Below are 21,760 nucleotides of genomic sequence, written 5' to 3' on the forward strand. Positions count from 1 at the left end.
ACCCTTTGGGTAGTTGAGATATCTCTGTTCCTGATATCTACAAGTTTATGCTGAGCCTTTAGGTAGTTGCGATATCTCGCTTAATGTAAAGTTCTTGGTACACCTTACTTGGAAGTTTAGTTTTTAGATCATAAAACACTTCATGGTTCATTTAAATTTGTAAAAAAAGATCTATATTGTCTGGTTGCAAGTTTTTGTTGAAAGGGCAATAAATATTGTTATCAGCAAAACTTTGTTGTTCTTGTAAATTAGTACTTTTTAAAAAGGTATTGATAAATACGTGACATTCTGTGTAGTATACTACCATTCAACTACGACTATTGGTTTTTAAAAAAAAATCACCAGACATGTTGGTAACATTTAACAAACTTTATGTAAAAGTAATCTAAACATTTTTAATACTTCAAACATATTATTTGACCCAAAAATAGAACACATGCAAATTTTGGGAACATTGCAGTAAGTAAACTAATGTGTACAAATAGCTGGTTCTGTATCAGGCAATTGCTTGAAGCTGCCAGTCCAATGCACCCTCTCCATTGAAGTAGGCCAGGTACTGGTCTCTGACCTGCTTTGCACGCTGTGAAGACCCATGTGCCAGTGGGTTGGCATTAAGGGAGATCCACCCATCGATGTCCTGAGGCTGGTGTGCTGGTTCCGGTTCTGACACTACTGGTATTTCGTGTCTTGCCTTGCGCCTCAAAAAATTATGCAGGGCACAACATGCAAGCACTATCCATTGGATTTTGTCGATGCGCATATTGATTGCACTGTGGAAAATCCTGAACTTGTTGCTCATTATCCCGAAGGCGTTTTTCACAGTGCGTCGCGCCCTGCAAAGCCTGTAATTAAAAATACGACGCTCCTGATTAAGCACTCTCTGAGGATAGGGCCGCATGATGTGCTCATGGAGTGCGAATGCCTCGTCAGCTAAGAAAACAAAATTTAGTCCTTTTTGGCATTCATCACTAGAAGGGAGGTTTAGGCGGTTTGTGACAAGGTGCTGGTAAAAAAGAGTGTCTTTCAGGGAACCTCCATCTGATGCCCTGCTATTTTTACCCACATCCACAGAGGGCCGGTGCAAGGGTTCTTGGCACCCTAGGCAAAGCCTCTGCCAACTCCCCCCCCCCAATTAACCCTTAGGAAAGAGGCATTATTTATTTATTTATTTATTGTTTTTCAGCAACCATGATAGGTGAAAAAACAATAAGGGAGCATTCCATATCTCATGTGTGTGTGTGTGTATATATTGTATATATTGGATGCCGATGACAATGCTGGCCTCCCGGCCAGCACTGTCTCCACTCCAGATTCTGCATACTGGACACTGCTGACGGTGTGACAGAGGAGCACAGCACAGAAAGAGGCAAGGGCTGCTGCACTTGACTTTCCTGATGGACACGGAGCTTCCTCCTTTCATCCAAGACAGCGTGACCGGGTGATGTGCAAAGGGGGCGGGGATATAAGTGACAGGCGGCCCCGCACTCCAATTAGCGATATCTCCCACTGATGACATTGATCCGCTCCAGGGGGCAAGGGGGGGTGAGGGCCCTACCTCCGCCGATGACACTGATCAGCTTCAGGAAGCGGGGGGGTGCGAACGCTACCTCCCGCCGAAGACTAGCTCCGGGGGCAGGGGTGCGGGCGCTACCTCGAGTGATAACACTGCCCAGCTCCAGGAGTGTGTAGGTGGGGGGTGGGGTTTGCGCCTCACCTGCACTTTCCCTGAAGGCTGGGATGAATGATTGGTGGCTGGCTGCTTGCTTTCTTTCTGTTCCTCTGGCGGGTGCTTTCCTCCTGCTCCTCGCGCGGCAGCTGCTTTCCTTCTTCTATTGTGTACAAAAGAATTTGAGTAGACACTAGTGTGTATACTCATAGGAGCGCTTAAAGTGTTGTGACCTCAATCTGAAGCAGCTGCTTGAATGGGGAGGGTCAGTCCCCAAAAATATATAGAAAAAACAGCACAAAAAGCAGCGCTACCAATTAAAGATGAGTGAATCAGATATCAAAAAGTAACAACAATTTATTAAAAACAATAATTAAAAATACATATATAGCAGCATTAATTATCCCATAGCATATGCATCACAAGTGGGCACAAATGAAGTGTGTGCACATAAACATTTGAAATAATGGCAATAAAAGGTGACCAGATCTCACGTGTCGGTATTCTACCCCGTCCGGGGTGGAGGATTAAAGTCCCGCACTGTCCACACTAGGTAGTCCCATATGAATTGGCGGAGTCCAGAGTAACGGCGATTTGTATTCCTGTGGGCTCACCGAGGGAGTGGCTGTTGTTATATGAGCCTACCTTCAACCTCGCGGCCAGATATCCAGGTAACGTCCAAGTTGGTGATGAATTAAGCCGTGGACTTCCAGGTGTTGTTTGGGAAAGATGGTGGTCAGGTAATTGAGCAGGAACCTCCAAAGTGTAGGTTGAGATCTTGGTATCAAGGGGGGGCCAACGCGTTTCTCTGTCCAAACGTCAGCTTTGTCAAGGCTGACGTTTGGACAGCGAAACGCGTTGGCCCCCCCCTTGATACCAAGATCTCAACCTACACTTTGGAGGTTCCTGCTCAATTACCTGACCACCATCTTTCCCAAACAACACCTGGAAGTCCACGGCTTAATTCATCACCAACTTGGACGTTACCTGGATATCTGGCCGCGAGGTTGAAGGTAGGCTCATATAACAACAGCCACTCCCTCGGTGAGCCCACAGGAATACAAATCGCCGTTACTCTGGACTCCGCCAATTCATATGGGACTACCTAGTGTGGACAGTGCGGGACTTTAATCCTCCACCCCGGACGGGGTAGAATACCGACACGTGAGATCTGGTCACCTTTTATTGCCATTATTTCAAATGTTTATGTGCACACACTTCATTTGTGCCCACTTGTGATGCATATGCTATGGGATAATTAATGCTGCTATATATGTATTTTTAATTATTGTTTTTAATAAATTGTTGTTACTTTTTGATATCTGATTCACTCATCTTTAATTGGTAGCGCTGCTTTTTGTGCTGTGCTTTCCTTCTTCTATCCTGCAACTCGGTACCACCCTCTAGTGGCCGACGCCCTAGGCAAATGCCTGAAGCTGCCTAGTGGTGGCGCCGGCCCTGCATCCACATAAACAAATTCTTAATTGGCATCAACTATCGCAAGCAGTACTACACTAAAAAAAACCTTATAGTTATAGTACAAGGAACCCGATTTGGGTGGCTGTGTAATGCGGACATGCTTCCCATCGATGGCCCCTCCGCAGTTGGGAAAGTTCCATCTGGTCTCAAAATCAGCCGCAATACCTTGCCATTCCTCACGAGTAGTAGGGAACTAGAAAAGAAGTTTGAGGAAAATTTTATTTAATTTGAGGTTCATATTAACATAACTTTATAGCATATTTCATTGTTGATGGTCAAAATAGAGCCTTCCCAAGGAGGAAATTTGATTGACAGTACACACTTCTCAAGATAATTATACTTTGCAAACCATGCATGAGATATATTAAGGATGGACAGGCCAACCTGTGGCTCTCCAGATGTTGTGAAACTACAAATCCAAGCATGCCTTGCCACAGTTTAAACACTCCCTTCCTTATTGCTAAACTGTGGCAAGGCATGATGTTTTTTGTAGTTTCACAACATCTGGAGAGCCACCGGTTGCACAGGCCTGTATTAAGCCCTTGTTTGTTGTGTTTTACTGGGGTACAACAAACCAACCAGGGCAGATTTGTCCTGGACCAGCAAAACCCACCACAGAGTTATGGCCCACCCCCCGCGTCTCTCCCCCTCCTCATCTCCGTAAGCATAAGCCCTGCCGCTGCCCCGGCCGGCAATCATAAGCGGTGTCAGGTTTGGAGATTTTACAACATTAAACAATGTATTTGGTATGTGCACAATTCTCTAGGTATATGACTGCTGCTGCTTTCAGAGCATGAGGGGAGCACACATAGAGAACAAAGGACACTTCAAATAAAGCAATTAAGTGGGAACACAATGGGACCATGTGCATTAGCATATACTCTACAGAGGATGCTGTGAATACATATTTTCAACTAATGTGACTTTTAAATTGTCCTTACCTTCAAGTATTGTGCCTTGAGGACAGCATATATGGCCCTGCAGGCAGTGGCGTAACTATAGCACCGCAGCCCCCTCAGTCGCGGGGGGGGGGGCGCTGTGCATGTGGGGGCGCCGGGGGGGCTGCGGTGCTATAGTAATGCCCCCGCCCCCCATCCCCCGCAGGCTTACCTGTCTGCGCGTCCCGGCTCCCCTCCTGGCTTCAATCAATTCTATGGAGACGGACCACGATAAAATGGCGCCCCATAAAGCAGACAGTTCTCTGAAACTGTCTGCGGTATGGCGGCGGCCATTTTATCGTGGTCCATCTGCATAGAATTAATTGAAGCCAGGAGGGGAGCCGGGACGCGCTGCAGCGCAGACAGGTAAGCCTGCGGCGATGGGGGGGCACGGGCGGCCGGGGAGGGAGGGAGGCCGAGGGGGAGGCGCCCCCCCATTAACGGCGGGGGGGGGGGGGCGCCACAAAGCAAGCTACGCCACTGCCTGCAGGTTTCAGGAATTATACGCCCCAAAGCCTGAGGTGAAATCAAGGACCCAAACTTCAGATCCAGTAGGGATCTACCTGTTGCCAGGAAACGCAGAGTGACTATTAGCCTCTCCTCTGCAGGTATTGCCCTCCGCATGGTGGTATCCTGTCTTTGGATATATGGCCTCACCAGTCCCAGCAGTTCCTGGAATGTATTTTCATCCATCCGCAGGTAGTTACGGTAGTCTACTGGGTTGTTTTCGCGAATCTGGACAAGTAGTGGCATATGAGAGAGAGTATCCCTCTGTAAAAGCCAATGCTTGGTCCAGCAGGATCGCCTTGCCCTATTGCGGCCTTTTCCTCTAACATCATTAGAGCTCTCCCTCTCTGCTATCACAGCAGCTCCTGCATACGCTGCCAGCAAATTATAATGAAAAGGATCCATTATTGACCTTGGAAAAGGTTTATTAGCACACAAGCTGCAATAATCTGGAGAAGAAATCCAAACTATTCACTCTGCACAAATGCAATGATTTTAAAATGGCTGCTGAGCCTTGATACAACCCTGCAAACATAAACACCCACTTCTACAGCCTGCCAATGAGGGTTTTGTTATTTTTTCAAATCCCTGCCCATTATGCAAATAGGTAAGGACACTGATCGTCCAGGATCTAGCCTACTAGCTGTGACGTCAGATCGTATAATATATCGTTTGCAGATCGTACATTAATTTCAGTCCAAATCTGATGCTTTTTAGCCTATAATGCGTTCCCGTGAAATCGTATATGATATCGGACGAGACATGAATCGTACCGTGGGTACGCACCTGAAGAATTGGATGATTGGATTGCCGAATTGGATGATTAAATGGATGATTGGATGAATAAGGTTTCAGAAGCAGGAAGTGTATGCAGCATGCACCAGCCAGCGTGTCCAGCCAGACCCAGACAGGACACAGAACACTATGGTAACTCAGGCCCCACGCCGTCCAGGTCCCGCATGTCACCGGCGCGCATGCTACCACTGTCACCATGAGATGACAGCGTGATATCACGCAACACAGTAACAAGGGAACTGACAGCGGAGGTGAGTGCCAGGGTCTGAATTACTCTGTTAGGAACCCCAGGGGCAGCCATGGCATGGGAGACCTGAGTGGCAGATATGGTGGTTGTGACAGCACCCCTCCCTTTACGAGTGGCCCCAGGACACTCCTTAGGCTTAGCTGGACATGTCCTGTGGAAAATTTTGATTAATCTGGGTGCGTGTACCTCTGTGGCATTGGTCCAAGACCTCTCTTCCGGGCCATAGCCTTTCCAGTCCACTAGGTACTGTAGTCTTTTGTACCTTATACGAGAGTCCAGGATGCGAGCCACTTCGTATTCCATGCCCCTGTGAGTAAAGACTTTTGGAGATTTGGAAAGACCAGCATGATATTTATTCAGAATTAATGGTTTGAGCAAAGAGATATGAAACGAGTTAGGAACCCTTAAATAATGAGGCACTTTCAATTTGTAGGCAACCAGGTTGATGAGCTGTGTGATCGGGAATGGACCGATAAACCGAGGTGCAAACTTCATTGAAGGAACCCGAAGGCAAAGATTTCGAGTGGACAGCCATACCATATCACCTACTTTCAGGATCGGAACTGCTCTCTTTCTATCTGCAAATCTTTTGTACCTTTGTGAGGCACTGACCAAGGATTTCCTGACCTTCCTCCAGTGATGACGAAGTTGCTGAAGAGTTAAGGTTACCACTGGCACAGATGTCGACGGGAGCCGCTGGAAATCAGGAACCTTGGGATGGAAGCCATAGTTAATAAAGAAAGGAGTGGAAGCAGCAGATGAATGATACTGATTATTATGGCCAAATTCAGCCCATGGCAAAACCTCGACCCAATCATCCTGGGAAGAGGACATATGTAAGCGTAAGAATGTCCTGATTGACTCTCTTTGTTTGGCCATTAGATTGTGGATGGTAGGCTGTACTAAAATTGAGCTGAATTTTAAGGAATTTACACAATGCTCGCCAGAATTTAGCGACAAACTGTACCCCTCGATCAGACACGATCTCCTCGGGTAGTCCATGGACTCGGAAAATCTCTTTTATGAATAGATTTGCTAGTTTTGGAGCTCAAGGTAATATCTTCAGAGGTATGAAAGGCCACCAATACTTCCGCGACAAGAATTCATAGGTCTTTTGAACCCCTGGATGCCCGGAGAATTTAGAGTCGTGGGCAAACCGCAGAACTTGACTCCTAGAATTAGGTCTAACAAAGGTTTTACCTAGAGGCACAAATACTTGCACTGTGGTTGTAGCGAAGGCATGAGTATCCATAATTGGACTTCCCTCAAAGGATCTGGACTGCTCCTCTGTCTCCCATGACCTAGAAAGAGCATCTGCTTCTGGAGAAAAATAAAATTTGTAGTTAAATCTGGCAAAGAACAATGCCCATCTGGCCTGCCGAGGGTTGAGACATTGCGCATTTTATAGATAAAGCAAATTTTGTGATCAGTAATAACATTAATGACATGAGCTGCCTCTCTAGTAAATAACGCCACTCTTCTAGTGCCATCTTGATGGCCAACAGTTCCTGATCGCCTATGGCATAATTCAGTTCAGCCGGGGAGAACCTTTTAGAGAAAAACCCACAGGGATGTAATTGTCCGTCTCCTTTTGCCTGAGAGAGTACAGCTCCTACACCAATGGCAGAGGCTTCAACCTCTAATGCAAAGGGTAATGTGAGGTCTGGTTGAGCCAGAACTGGCACTGTGATGAATTTTCTCTTGAGGATGGTAAAGGCTTTGGAAGCTTCAGGATCCCAGTTGGAGGGTTTGGCACCTTTACGAGTGAGCGCAGTGATGGGGGCAACAATTGTAGAAAATCCTTTGATGAATTTCCTATAGTAATTAGCGAATCCGAGGGACCTTTGGACCCCTCGGAGAGTGTGAGGTTGAGGCCATGACTGAATTGCCTCTACTTTGGCTGGATCCATTTCTAGACCTGAGCCTGACACAATATACCCTAGAAAGGGTATGGATGATACCTCAAAAATACATTTTTCCAATTTACAAAAAAGAAGATTTTTTCTAAGACGTGACAGTAGCTCTCGAACAAGTTCCTGATGCTCCTGACGATTACTGGCAAATATGAGAATATCATCGAGGTAGACCACAACATGCTTATACAGAAAATTTCGGAAACGTTCGTTCATGTAGCAAAGGGAGAGATTTGATGGTGGATGTGCGCTAAATGGGCTGCCTTGTGGGGGTGATATCAATGATGTGGTAACCCTGGAACCACAGAAACAAAAGATGCGTGAAAGAAAATATTGATATCTCCTCCACTGGCGCCAACTTATACGTTCCTCTATATGGGGGAACGATCCTCTTCTCCAAAATGGGGAAAGCTGGGTATATATACCGTACGCCCCTTAAAGTATAAGAGGGCTCCTCTTCTCCGAATGGGTGAGCTCAATTGAATCACACGAGTGGACACCAAGATCAAAGGACTGTACAGGTTCTTCAAACGTCCGTCTCAAACAATGGTGACCCAAAATAAAGATAATGGGGAGGTATAGTGTAAAATCATTTATTTGAGGTGAAATAACATTAAAAATGGAGGACAAAGAAACCAAATGGCATGTTACCGTCTGAGGTGGAGAACAGAGAAATAAATCAAAGTTCTCAAATAGATCAAAAGTAGGCAGGGCTGGTCCCAGGAAAAACAACCCACGCTACTTCCAGGTAAGGCTCGGTAAATGCAAGACGTTTCCACAAGGATCCACAAGATTATCTCCTTGAGAAAGATTGCATAAGCAATCGAAAATGCGTTTGGAGTTATTTGGACCAAATCGTGGAGGATCCTTGTGGAAACGTCTTGCATTTACCGAGCCTTACCTGCCCTGCCTACTTTTGATCTATTTGAGAACTTTGATTTATTTCTCTGTTCTCCACCTCAGACGGTAACATGCCATTTGGTTTCTTTGTCCTCCATTTTTAATGTTATTTCACCTCAAATAAATGATTTTACACTATACCTCCCCATTATCTTTATTTTGGGTCACCATTGTTTGAGACGGACGTTTGAAGAACCTGTACAGTCCTTTGATCTTGGTGTCCACTCGTGTGATTCAATTGAGCTCACACATTCGGAGAAGAGGAGCCCTCTTATACTTTAAGGGGCGTACGGTATATATACCCAGCTTTCCCCATTTTGGAGAAGAGGATCGTTCGTTCATGTAGGACTGAAAAACTGCTGGGGCATTACTCAACCCAAAAGGCATAACAAGATACTCATAGTGTCCATCTCTGGTATTAAAAGCAGTTTTCCATTCATTTCCCTCACGAATGCGGATTAAGTTGTAGGCTCCACGCAGATCTAATTTAGTGAAGATGGTCGCTCCCTTAATACGATCGAAAAGTTCTGTAATGAGTGGTAGTGGATAACGATTTTTAATGGTGATTTCATTTAGGCCACGGTAGTCAATACAAGGCCGTAACCCTCCATCTTTCTTTTTGACAAAGAAAAACCCAGCTCCAGCAGGAGAAGATGAAGGACGAATAAACCCTTTGGCTAGGTTTTCCTTTATGTATTCAGACATTGACTGTGTTTCTGGTAATGACAAGGGATACGTACGGCCTCGTGGAGGATTCTTGCCTGGCAGTAACTCAATGGGACAATCCCATGGTCGAAGAGGAGGTAACTTGTCAGTAGCTTTTTTGGAGAATACATCAGCGAAGTCTTGATATGAGGTAGGTAACCCTTCTGGAATTTGAACGGAGACTTGACGTGAGGGCGTCACCGATTTGAGACAGAACTTGGTGCAAGATGCACCCCACGCTAGGACCTGGGACGTAACACAATTGATACTGGGATTATGGGCACACAACCAGGGGAGGCCCAAAACAATTTAGTAGGAGGACTTGGGTATGACAAAGAACTATATTTTCTCTACATGCAACAGGCCGAATTGCAGAGTTAAAGGTTGGGTTTGAAGGGTAACAGTCTCTCCTAATATACGACTTCCATTTACAGCAGTTAGATATACTGGACGCTGAAGGGGAACAGTAGGTAGTTGCCAACGTTTAACGATTTCAGCAGTGATAAAACTTTGTGCTGCTCCGGAATCGTGGAGTGCTGATAACTGTCGCAGCTGATGTTTGACTTGTAGTGACACTTGGAGAATACAGTGTTTAGAATTGGGAGAGGTAATAACAACCCCTAAACTGCCTTCTCTCTTACAGGTTGGTTCTGGCATTTCCCGGTCTCTTCAGACAAGAATCCTTGGAATGCTGAGGATTAGCACAATAGAGACAGAGGTGTTTGTCATGCCGACGTCTTCGTTAGGCTGAAGGCAACTTGAAACGGTTGACTTGCATGGGTTCCTCTGTCGGTACTGATGGAGGTTTGGATATGGGGAGAATTAGACTGGGAGATACTTGGTTCCTCTCTTGATGCCTCTCTCTGAGTCTTAGATCAATCTTAGTGCACAAGGAGATTAGATCTTCCAATTTGGAAGGCAAGTCTCTAGCCGTCAGTTCGTCTTTAATTTATTGGCGAGACCATTTAGGAAAGCCGCAAGGAAGGCCTCCTCGTTCCATGCTAGCTCAGCTTCAAGGATTTTAAATTGGATTAAGTATTGACCCACAGTCCTGGAACCTTGACGTAGGCGTAATATTTCAGTGGCAACTGAACTAATTCATCCTGGCTCATCGAAGATGATTTTGAAGGTGCTAATGAACCGAGCATAGTCCGACAGCAGTGGATCTGCCTTTTCCCATAAGGGAGATGCCCAATTGAGGGCAGAGCCGGTAAGTAGTGATATCACATAAGCAACTTTGGTGCTGTCTGTAGGGAAGTAAGAAGATTGAGGTTCAAAGTGAATTTCACACTGATTTATGAAGCCTCTACAGTTTTTTGAATTGCCATCAAATTTGGTTGGGGTAGGAAGCTGTAGATGAGCAGTGACTCATCTACAGCTTCCAGCTTTGGATATTGTCCAGTCTTTTTGACAGGTCTTGGAGGGCATGGAAAACTTGCTCCTGTGTGGCTTCCTGTTGATCCAGGCGAGCCACTAGCTGTTGAACGGGAGCTCCTCGCTCCTGACCTGATGCTGCGTCCATGGAGTCAGTACAAACTGTCATGTTTCCGGTAGCACCGGCTGGAGTGAAACGGAGGCTAGGTGCTTTGATATATGGTTTTTGCATAGACGACAGAAGGGAGAACGGCAATTGGATAAAAAAAAAAACAGTTTTAATAAAGATTCGATGGTACAGAAGATGAGGAATGGCACAAGGATAATACTGTAGATAATGAGTAAACAAAGTCAATGATATGCAATACTTATTGTAGAGCTTGCAGGTGATTGGGATGAAGAGATGACTAGACTTGAAGGTTTGAAGAAATAAATGAAAACTTGAAGAATTGGATGAGTGTATTGCCGAATTGGATGAATGAAAGATTGGATGGTTGGATGATTGGACGGTTGAAAACAGCGGGTGTAGCAGGATACCGGATAGAGTCTCTGGAACAAGAAGTAGCAGCGCTACCAGCAGCAAGGAGAGTCAGATGCCTAGTATAAGGACATCATTGTACTGACTGCTGGTTTGGCCCAGCAAGTCAGTATTTGAAGGGAGAGCTGCACTGTGATTGGTTGAATGGAAATTGGCAGTGCAGCCTGATAGGAGAAACCAACAAGATGGCCGCCGCCAGGGGGGGGGGGGGGGTGACAGGTTTCAGAAGCAGGAAGTGTATGCAGCATGCACCAGCCAGCGTGTCCAGCCAGACCCAGACAGGACACAGAACACTATGGCAACTCAGGCCCCACGCCGTCCAGGTCCCGCATGTCACCGGCGCGCACGCTACCACTGTCACCATGAGATGACAGCGTGACATCACACAACCCAGTAACAAGGGAACTGACAGCGGAGATGAGTGCCAGGATCTGAATTACCCTGTTAGGAACCCCAGGGGCAGCCATGGCATGGGAGGCATGAGTGGCAGATATGGTGGTCGTGACATACAGTTTATACCATCTAGGGCGGCAGGCATTCCCTACCTCGGTCCTCAAAGCTCACATCAACCCTGTACACACGATTCACTTTTGCTTATATAGGCAAAACAAAATTTTCACCGCATTCGATCACGATTCAATCCCAAAGCGCAGTCCTGCGGCACCAAAATCGAATAGGCAAGACGGCACCGTGCGATTTGATACCTATCAAGTCGGGATTCTATAGAAAATGAAAAGCGGCGTGTGAACGAGGTTTTAATGATATCCAGGATTCAGCATATGTGGCTAAATCAAAATAGCTGAAGTTCTAATTCAGTAACTGAATGGATATCACTAAAACCTAGACCATAGTGTGCCTTGAGGACTGTGGATGGGAATGCCTTCTCTAGGGGGATTATTTATTTAAGAGTCTTCAGATTGTATTTCTACCTTATATTTAAAAGGCCAGTGGTTCTAGCAAGACAGCACATGAATGACCATTTCTAAGTAAGTAAAAGGTTTTAGCTTGGTCTGTTTGTGCAAGCCTTCAAACTGCTATTTGGTAATTAGAAGAGAAGCAATTTCATATTTACAGTAAGCAACAGTTTTAGTTTGTTCTTTCTTTGGCTGTAGGTGAAACTCCCTTTTACACTTCTCAGAACTTCATCCAGGTTCCGTCAGAAGTCACTTGGGGTTTTTGCTTAGGGGTAGAATTGACATTTAGATATTTAACTGCTATTTACTTTTAGTTTAATATGCTTTGCCGTCTGCAAGCAATGTACTAGTTCCTGAATATGAGCTCACTAGACCTGTTCTTTTGATGCACGAGATAGGACATGTGTACAAGATTCTTTCAGAGGCTGGAAAAGTAGTACAGGTTGAGTATCCCGTATCCAAAATGCTCGGGACCAGGAGAATTTTGGATAACGGATTATTCCGTATTTCGGAATATTTTAATATTTCAATTATGTATTTTGAAGTATCTTGCATGTATGCTGTATAAACACATAAAATACACACAAATATATTTTATTACCACATAAAATACACACAAATATATTTTATTTGTTCAAAAAACAAGGTTTCAAAACATGAAACAAAATTTGTGTAATATCTCAGATATTGAATTTGAATGCCAAGAAATCATTTTCTTACACATATATAGTGCCAGTTACATATTATGTCACCAGTAGTGCTGTTAAAAATGTCCCTAGTGAGTTTTTAGCAAAAAAAATTTTTTTTCCCACTTTCTGGAATGTATGGTTTTTGGAATAATTCGGATAACGGATACTCGGATACGGGATACTCAACCTGTACTGTGTATAGATGTGAAACACAAAATAAGGGCAGATGTAATGTAGTGGGAGTTAAAGCATAGGAACTACTGTAATTGCGGTAGCCACCATGCATGCGATGCGATCAGACCCGATTTTTAATAGTACAGTCACCCTGATGTGTGATAAGTAGAGACAGGATTATATGCAATATAAAAAGCTTGAAATATGCATGCAAATATGCATGAAAAATACTTAAAATATGCATGAAAAGTGTTAAAATATGCTACATTAAATAATGGAAAAAAGTCATTTTTAACTTATTTATTTAAAAATCAGCAGCCAGTTGCAAATAAACCTCAAAAATAGGCCCACAGCATCTGCAGATGTTTAGTGCTGTACACAGGATTTTTTTTCTTCCAGGCTGCTACAGCACACTGCAGCGCCCTAGGCTCTTCTGTTATCAACTACACATACCCTCATCTCCAGCGCCGATGGATCAAATGTCAGCATAGCATGTGAAAGTGGCGCAGTGGAAGGCTTTCTCCCTGCGCCGCATACTCACTGTGACCCGGAGTTTCCTCACAATCCTTCTGCCCACCTCCTCTGCTGCAGAAGTCTCTCTCTTGGCGCAAAGTCCCAGGACAGGGGCAGGCAAAGGTTCAGGAGCTTTGTGGCATAACCTGCCCCGACTGACTTTTATTTTATTTGCCTAGAGCAATGGCCCCCACACTGCGCACATATTGGTCCGGCCTGCACACTCTACCACTAACTGGCCAGCAGGAGGGCAAATCAGTGCTGTGATTCGTGGATGGAAAGGTGGTGGGTCCTAAAATATGCACCATCACTAGATTTTAGGTAAAATATGCAATAACAAGTGAGAATGGGCAAAATATGCGAATGCATATGCAAATATGCAAATGCATATAATCCTGTCTCTAGTAATAACGATCTTTATTGCCAGCGGCATATTGCATTTAGTACTGCAGTATTACTAATGAATCTTTAGTGAAATGTTAAAATATTTGTGTTTCAGCATAAACATTGTATACAGCTAAAGCAAGGTTTATTATGACTTGGGGTGTGATCGAATGCCCGTTTCTAGACCAAGGTTTGTTCCATCCATGCTTCCCTTGCTGCTTGTCCATAATAATAATAATAATAATAATAATAATAATAATAATAATAATAATAATAATAATATTGAATGAATGGTTAATTTATATTCATAAATGTAAATAGCTTCCCCTCAGGTCTAATGGTGTGCACAAATGGGTACAATCTGCATGAGATTTTGACTATATAGTCAAAATCTCATCCAGATCACATGGGTTTTTAACCCTTGCGATCCCAATGTGCATTCATGTATCGCAAGCAGAAAGTCTTGGCTGCATTGACTATAAAGTGCAGATGTGCACTATATATTTAAAGTTGTATGAAGATCACATGCATGCTGTGCGATGCGATCTGATCGCACCGGGATCGCATTACATGGTACTTGCACCATGTGTACACACCATAAGAAGTTGATAAACAACCTTTATTCCTCAGTTTCAGGATTTTATAGTTAATTTCAAAGCTAACATTTTTTTGTGTTTTATTTTTTGTACTGTAGGCATTGTTTGTCACTCATGGAACCCATGAAACTATATCGCGTTCTTTCCAGAGTTAAAGTATGGCTTTCCCATAGATGTCTATCGTCCAGCATCTCTTGTGCTCAGAAAAGCACAGCTAGGAAGGAAGAGTTTAGTTCCAGACTGGCATCAGGGCCACGTCTAAACGATTTTTTTGCCAATTCCTCTCCTACTCTATATCCCTCTGTGGAAGAAGATGCACCTCATTATATAACAGAGAGCATACCGCCAGTGAATAACAAAGGTCTGTAAAACATTTTCACTCTCTTTACTATAATCAGTGTTATTGTATTGAGGGAAAGTAATTGCATTGCAGGAAAAAGAAAACTTGCATAGACAAATTAACTGGGGCATACAAGGTGGATGAAAAGTTGTGTCAATGAGAACCATATGTAATGAGGGCCCTGTCATTGTAAATGCATAAAAAATGCATTAATCCCTCTGTTGTCCACTCCTACATTTTTTAGTGTATTTTGAGACCTATGGATGTCAGATGAATGTTAGTGACACAGAAATCGCCTGGTCCATATTGCAGAAAAGTGGATATGTCCGAATTAACACAGCAGGTGAGGTAAGAGAACAGGACTGGTAACTCTTATCTATTGAATTGGTTTATGTACATTCTCTGTAATGTATGTAGTAGACGCCGAAATAAAAATATTGTGAGTGATATTTGCTCAATAATATTTAGTCTCTAATATTAGTCTTTTTTTTTACTTTTTTATTAAAACATCATATACTGTACTGTACAGCAAAGTGTGTTTGGTTTTCAAACAAGTTAAAAAGCAGCAATAATCACAACAGCTTATCAAAAACTATCATACAATAATTTTCAATAATATATGTCACCAATACTTATGGCAAAACTAAATCTATATGTAAATCACATAGTAAACCAATGAAACCCTGTATCAGGAACAGTAAGAGCCCAGAGTTCAGAGGTGTGCCAGCATCCCAGCAGGTATTAAGTGTCAAGTGTTATTGGAAGATCCCCTAATAATAAATTAGTCTCATGTCAATTTGTATTCTTTACAGAGCGCTTTAGGTGCCCATACATGGATAGATATTGGATCCAATCCGATTTCCCTTAAAATCCAGAACACCTCTGATCATGGCCATCGAAAGATTGAGTAAACACTAAGTCTTTAATCAATCAGTGTGGCCATGATCAGGGGTGTTTGTGCTCCTCCGTCAACCCTCTTTTGCACCACCACTGCTGGCAGGAGAGAGGATGGCGGCAGGCAGGAGATTTCAAAATTCCTATTCATTTGAATAGGGCGACATGTGCCGACAGACGGTATTTAATACCATACCATCCACCAAGGCATGGTAGGAGATTATAATAGTGTGACTGAAGCATGGCGAGCTCATCGGTACACTTAGATGGTGTCCATGTTGATCGATTTGTTTTTGTTTCTGCCGATTTGTGTTGCGCCGATTTGTTTTTTTGGTTTTACATTATTAAGGCTTCTTTATATAAGGGTTAATAGGTTGTTCCTTTCATTTACAGTTAAGCATAATTTGATGTACTGTATCTATATTAAAGCATTTATTGTATACATTACATTATTTTGATTCCAGTTTATTGTTCATACTCTAACCCAGTGGTTCCCAAACGTTTCAGTCCAAGGCACCCTTTGGGCCTTCATGACTTTTTCAAGGCACCCCTAAGCCAAAATAATTAATATGGGTAACAAGGTGACCCTTGTGGAAAATTCACATACAAATAAAATACTATTGATTTTTATAGCAGGATTGGTGGTTTAAAGAAGATCTGGTTCATTTGTAGCCATTTGCAGTAGCCGAGCAAAACTGATCATCATAAGGGACCTGCAGACAGGGAGATGCTAGATCGCTCAGAGCGCTTCAGCAAGATCGCCCAGCACACAGCAATGTGTCAGCTCTGTGTGCTAAGCGATCTGTCAGGGCCAGTGTTCTCTTTAGAGCGGGGGCCCAGGGGTACTAACCCCCAGAGCCCCCACCTTAAACCGGCTCTGCCAAACACCACCCAGCCCTATAACTCCCTACTATGCAACACTGCCCTGGGCACCCCCCCCCCCCCCCCCCACAACCTGGCCAACTTCACAAATTACTTATAGTACCTCCCCTTCCCCAGGTAAGCGCCATCATTCCTCCCTTCCTGCGGCCAGCTCACTCCCCACCCCCTCCCGTCACTCACTCCTTGGACTCGCCCGGCGTTCACTCCCTGCACCCACCTGGGGATAATTAAAAGAGATTAGGCTGTTTCTTTGAGTACTGGCGCCGCAGCACCCCAGGGAGCTGCGGTGCACAGTTTGGGAACCACTAACCCATTTACTGTAAAAAAAAAAAAAAAAAAAAACAACAAAAATCCATTGTCCCGTTTAATCAAAATAAATATATACCGTATATTTTTTTTTATCTTCTGTTTTTTTTTTTTTATAATGATACATTTCTTTCCCTGTCCTTTTAGGCTGATGTGATCCTTCTGGTTACTTGTTCTATAAGGTAAAAACTTAAAATAATATGTTATTATTGATGCAATGCCTGTGTTTATCAGATTAGTTATTCATCTCATAGTTTGCTTTTCCAATTTATATAAAAAATTGAACAGCCTGAGAATTCAAATACACTATTAATGATAATATTATATGAATGTCCAAACTGTTTTAAAACTTTGCCTAAATGATCTCTAAAAGACAAAGATCTGTAATACTATTTAATTTACTTTTCACTTTTCTTGAGGACAACAGGAGGCAGTGTGTCAGCCATTGATGCAACAACATTTTCTTCCCTTCATCAGGGATACAACAATGGAGCATATTCAATGCTTTTTGCGAGCTGTGACAGCGAGCATTGCTGACTGCTCGCTGTCACAGCTTGCACCGTCAGTATTCAACTGACCCACTGCACACGCCGTTTCCACTTCGCTGGGTTTTTGCAGTGATGGGGAAACGGCATGTGCATCCACCATAACAGCGAAGCTTGCGGCTAAATGCAGCAGGCTCTCTGCATTAGCCAGGAGCCTCACTGTTTAGGGAAAACCTCGCTGTCATCTGAAAGTGAGGCTTCCCCGGCACAATGAATATGGTGAGTGGCCGGCGCGGGGGTTAAACGGCCTCATTGAATACTGTCCCAAATCTCAACTTACCTTTTATACCAGTCTTCACAATCACTGATGCAGCACCCCTCTGACACTGGGCACATGTTGGTGCATCCTCACGCTCCAATAGAAAATGTTGCTAAAAACGCATCTAGGAGCGCTGTATGAAAAAAACGGGTTTGGTACAGGGGTCCGACAGTCGGGATCCCGACTGTCCGGACTCAGACAGCATGGTGAGCGCAACTAAGCCCCTTGTGGGCTCGCTGCGCTCGCCACGCTGTGGGCACGGTGGCTCGCTACGCTCACCACCGATTCTATTCTCCCTCTATGGGGGTCATGGACCCCCACAAGGGAAAATAGGTGACAGGTGACCGTCAGGAACCCGGCTGTCGATGTTTTGACAGTTGGGATCCCGATGTCGGGTAAATGCCTGTCGGGACCCCGTCCGGCACCCGAAAAAAAACAAAGGGCCTGATGTGTACGTGAACATATCCCCTCGCATGCAGCCGCCTGGCCAAAAAAATAATTTGCTCATTATTGAATGATTTTTTTTTTCTGCCGTTCACATATAAAAGTCAATCTGAACTGACTTTTATCTTGCCCAATGATCGCCGAATTAGGGGTGGGCGCTAACGTCATGTGACGTCAGCCACCCACTCAAAGCAGGGAACGCCACGCCTGCATTTCCAGGGGAACGCCAAGCATTTTCATGGGAAGGCCCATAAAACACTAGGCGTTTCCCTGATGCAGCACCCTGAAACCCCCCTCCCCCTACCAGTGCGAACGTTTGTGAGTGTGAGATTCACTGAACGCCTTTACACAGGGGGAGTTCATATGTGCATGCACAGACACCCCCCCCCCCCACCATAGAAACAGAGAGAAATTAGGCCCCTGCTGAACAAGCCTGGATCAGGTCTGAAGCCGGACCACGTGCTACGCAATGTGTGAAACAAAGTAGCCTACAAATAAACATGGACATACATAAATTGCTCTGGAGAAAGGTGGTCTGAAACCAAATATTGTCTAACACTGGGGTAGATGTATGAAGCAGTGATAAGGGAGGAGAAGTGATAACGTGGTTGGTACTTCGTCCAATCAACTCCTGACTGTTAAGTTACAGGCTTGTTTTAAAAAGGGACAGTTAGGAGCTGATTGGATGGTGATAAAGTACCAGGCACTTTATCGCTTCTCAATTATTACTGCTTCATACATCTACCCCACAGTTACATAATCATTGATGCTTGTGAATTCAATTGTGGGCGGTTACGCCCGTTTTTAGTTATGTTTTGCTGATGCAATTTAATTTAAATGTTTTGGGTCAAAAAGGCATCTTTTTTTGCTGATCCGCGTGTTTTTCTATGACCTATTTCACCTAAGCGAAAAATCCACACTTTAATTGAAAAGGCCGATTATATAATCAGACTAAAAAAAAAAACGGTACTTGTTTCCTAGCACGGCGCCACCGATTTGAATTGTATAACATTGGGTCGGAAAAATCGGTCGCATCGCATGCGACCAAATCGCGTACTCCGACCTTTTCATACCCCCACTATCCACGTCGGCGTGGAGTTGATTTTATATAGTGTGGCGAGCGGACGCGCATTACTTCACACGTATTACGCGTCCCTTCGCGGGGCTCACCACACTATATAAAATCAACTCCACGCCGACGTGGATAGTGGGGGTATGAAAAGGTCGGAGGACGCGTACCGCCGCCCCTCGCGGCCTCGCTGCGCTCGCCACGCTTCGGGTTGACGTTGATCGTGGCGTTGTGTTAACAATGGGCGGGCATTTGACTTAATAATTAACCATCAGGGTGGGTATACAACTAAAAATCTGGTCTGGGGGGCATTTAACATTGGGTCCAATGTAAAAATCGGGGCGCGTTGCATCGCATGCCATTATAATGGCATGCGATGCAACCGATTTTTTAATTGTACAGAAACTTCTTTAAAGCCCAAAAATCGGGTCGCTCGGGTCAGATCGGGCCCCATGGCATACCTTAAGTTATGATGTCAATCATTTTTTCCTGGAGGTTGGCTAACCCCTGGCTATATTCTTTATAATGTCTGGTCCTTCTCCTTAGTTGCCTGATGACTGACTAGTGCAGGGGCGGGCAACGTTAAGCTGCAAGCCGCGAACGACGGCTGCTCAGTGAGGCCCTTACTTACATTAATCAGGCCCTTAGTTACATCATTGTGTATTTAGTTTTTAATGCTTTTGGCACTTTTAGGGATATATATATAACCTAAGGTTTATAAAGGTGTTGTTTCCCATAGCAACCAATCAAATTCCAGGTATTATTTTCTAAAAAGTGCTAGATAAATGATAAGTACAATCTGATTGGTTGCTATGGCCAACATCTCCACTTCTAGAAACCCGCACCTTAATAAATATGTCCCTCCTAGTCTGGCACCAGGCTAGTTCCTTTACAGGCACATCATTCTGGTTCTTCTGCCGCTAGTGGCTAGTAAGCTACTTATACTTGAATTGTCAATAGCTTTGTTGACTCTATTTACAAAGTGTTAAGTGGATGCTGTTTATTTTAATCCAGCTCTCACCCTAAAGGCCCCCATACACTATGCGATTTTGGGCCGATTTCATCCGATTTCGGCACTTTGTGCCGATAACCGGGTGAAATCGGCCCAAAATTGCAGGACTGTGACATCTGATCCGATCCGCGGTCCCGTGCGCATCGGATCGGATCAGGGAGGTCGGACGGTCAGTACATACGATCACATCCGACCTCCCTGTTAGCTGGCGGCGCCGGTGAGTGCTGACCTGGGGGCGGTGTGGTCAGCAGCAGGGCTCATCAGGGGGACGCCGGAGCGGGCAGCGGGTCCTGACGCTGTAACTAGCCGGCGGCGCCTGTGTGTGATGATCTGGCCGGGCGCTGTGATCATTCACATATATCGTTCAGCAGCGCTGCGGGACGGACGGGGCCAGGCAGTGGCTGGTATTATATTTTTAAAACACCTGTCAAATGACTAGCCGTTCTCTGATTGGCTGAGAGCTCTCAGCCAACGGTCAGTCATTGGCTGAGAGCTCTCAGCCAATCGGAGAACGGCTAGTCATTTGACAGGTGTTTTAAAAATATAATACCCGCCACTGCCCGGCCCCGTCCGTCCCGCAGCGCTGCTGAATGATGTATGTGAATGATCACAGCGCCCGGCCAGATCATCACACACAGGCGCCGCCGGCTAGTTACAGCGTCAGGACCCGCTGCCCGCTCCGGCGTCCCCCTGATGAGCCCTGCTGCTGACCACACCGCCCCCAGGTCAGCACTCAGTACCCCCGCTGCCCGCCCCACTGCTGCCCCCGATCACCACCGGCCCCCATGCCCCTCACCGCCCGCCCCCTGCCCCTCACCGCCCGCTGCAGCTCATCAAGTGCCAAATTGTATGTGAGCCTCCCGGGGAGCTGCCGGGCGGCTCACAGGAGTATTGGGTCCGACTTGTCCTAAGGACAAGTCGGCCTAATGTATGGGGGCCTTAAGAAACTAACTTGATAAGCTCTGTTATGTCTTACAGTATATTACATAGTGTTCATTCTAGCACCCGCTATCTTTGGAAATCCATGCAGTTCCTCTTCCCTACCTGGGGTGTCGCTGTCTGCTGTAGTTCTTCTAGCACAGTGTGGTCTGTATATCAGCACTGATATGCAAACCAGACCTGTGCTAGAAACACCACAGCAGACAGCGACACCCCAGGCAGGGAACAGGAACTGCATGGGTTTTCAAAGATAGCGGGTGCTAGAATGAACACTAATACAGTTATTAGCTAATTGGCTGGTGATAAAGTACCAGCCACATTTATCACTTCTCCCTTATCAGTGCTTCATACATCTACCCCTGTATCCATCATTAAATATTATCAATAAATAGGAAAGGCATAAATAGATGCCACTTACTGCATATTGAGGTTAAAGTTATTAGTTAAACAACAAAGTCTTTGTTCTCTGTGTGCAATAACTCTGATATATTTTGTCAGGGACAAAGCAGAGCAGACTATTTGGAACCGTCTACAGCAACTGGCTTCCCTAAAACAAAAGCGATGCAAATCCCGTGGTCCCCTGAGGATTGGTTTATTAGGTATGTTTTTATTTTACATTATCTTACCTCAGGGGCGTTAATATTTGTAATTATGTAACAAACAAAAATAGGAGAATGGGACCTACCTGGTGCTCCTTCAATCAGATTCGATAATGTATCCACGCCGTTACTTGCCAAA

At 44.8% G+C, this 21,760-nt stretch overlaps 1 protein-coding gene across 3 annotated transcripts in view; it reads left to right on the plus strand.

Moving 5' to 3' along the window:
- The window catches only part of LOC146008478 (mitochondrial tRNA methylthiotransferase CDK5RAP1-like), a 72,012-nt gene that overhangs the window by 21,013 nt on the left and 29,239 nt on the right, over positions 1-21,760 (plus strand). The window contains exons 1-5 of one of the 3 annotated variants that reach the window (XM_083147811.1): positions 13,874-13,926; positions 14,431-14,693; positions 14,917-15,020; positions 16,902-16,936; positions 21,521-21,621. In XM_083147811.1, the coding sequence (XP_083003937.1) occupies positions 13,907-13,926; positions 14,431-14,693; positions 14,917-15,020; positions 16,902-16,936; positions 21,521-21,621 (523 nt within the window). In that variant the 5' untranslated portion in view covers positions 13,874-13,906. Of the gene's footprint in view, positions 1-13,873; positions 13,927-14,430; positions 14,694-14,916; positions 15,021-16,901; positions 16,937-21,520; positions 21,622-21,760 lie in introns of those variants that run through there. The other 2 variants (XM_083147812.1, XM_083147813.1) reach the window with 2 other exon arrangements.

The sequence above is a fragment of the Crinia signifera genome, chromosome 6, assembly GCF_055691185.1.
Source record: "Crinia signifera chromosome 6, ASM5569118v1, whole genome shotgun sequence".
NCBI classification, from domain to species: domain Eukaryota; kingdom Metazoa; phylum Chordata; class Amphibia; order Anura; family Myobatrachidae; genus Crinia; species Crinia signifera.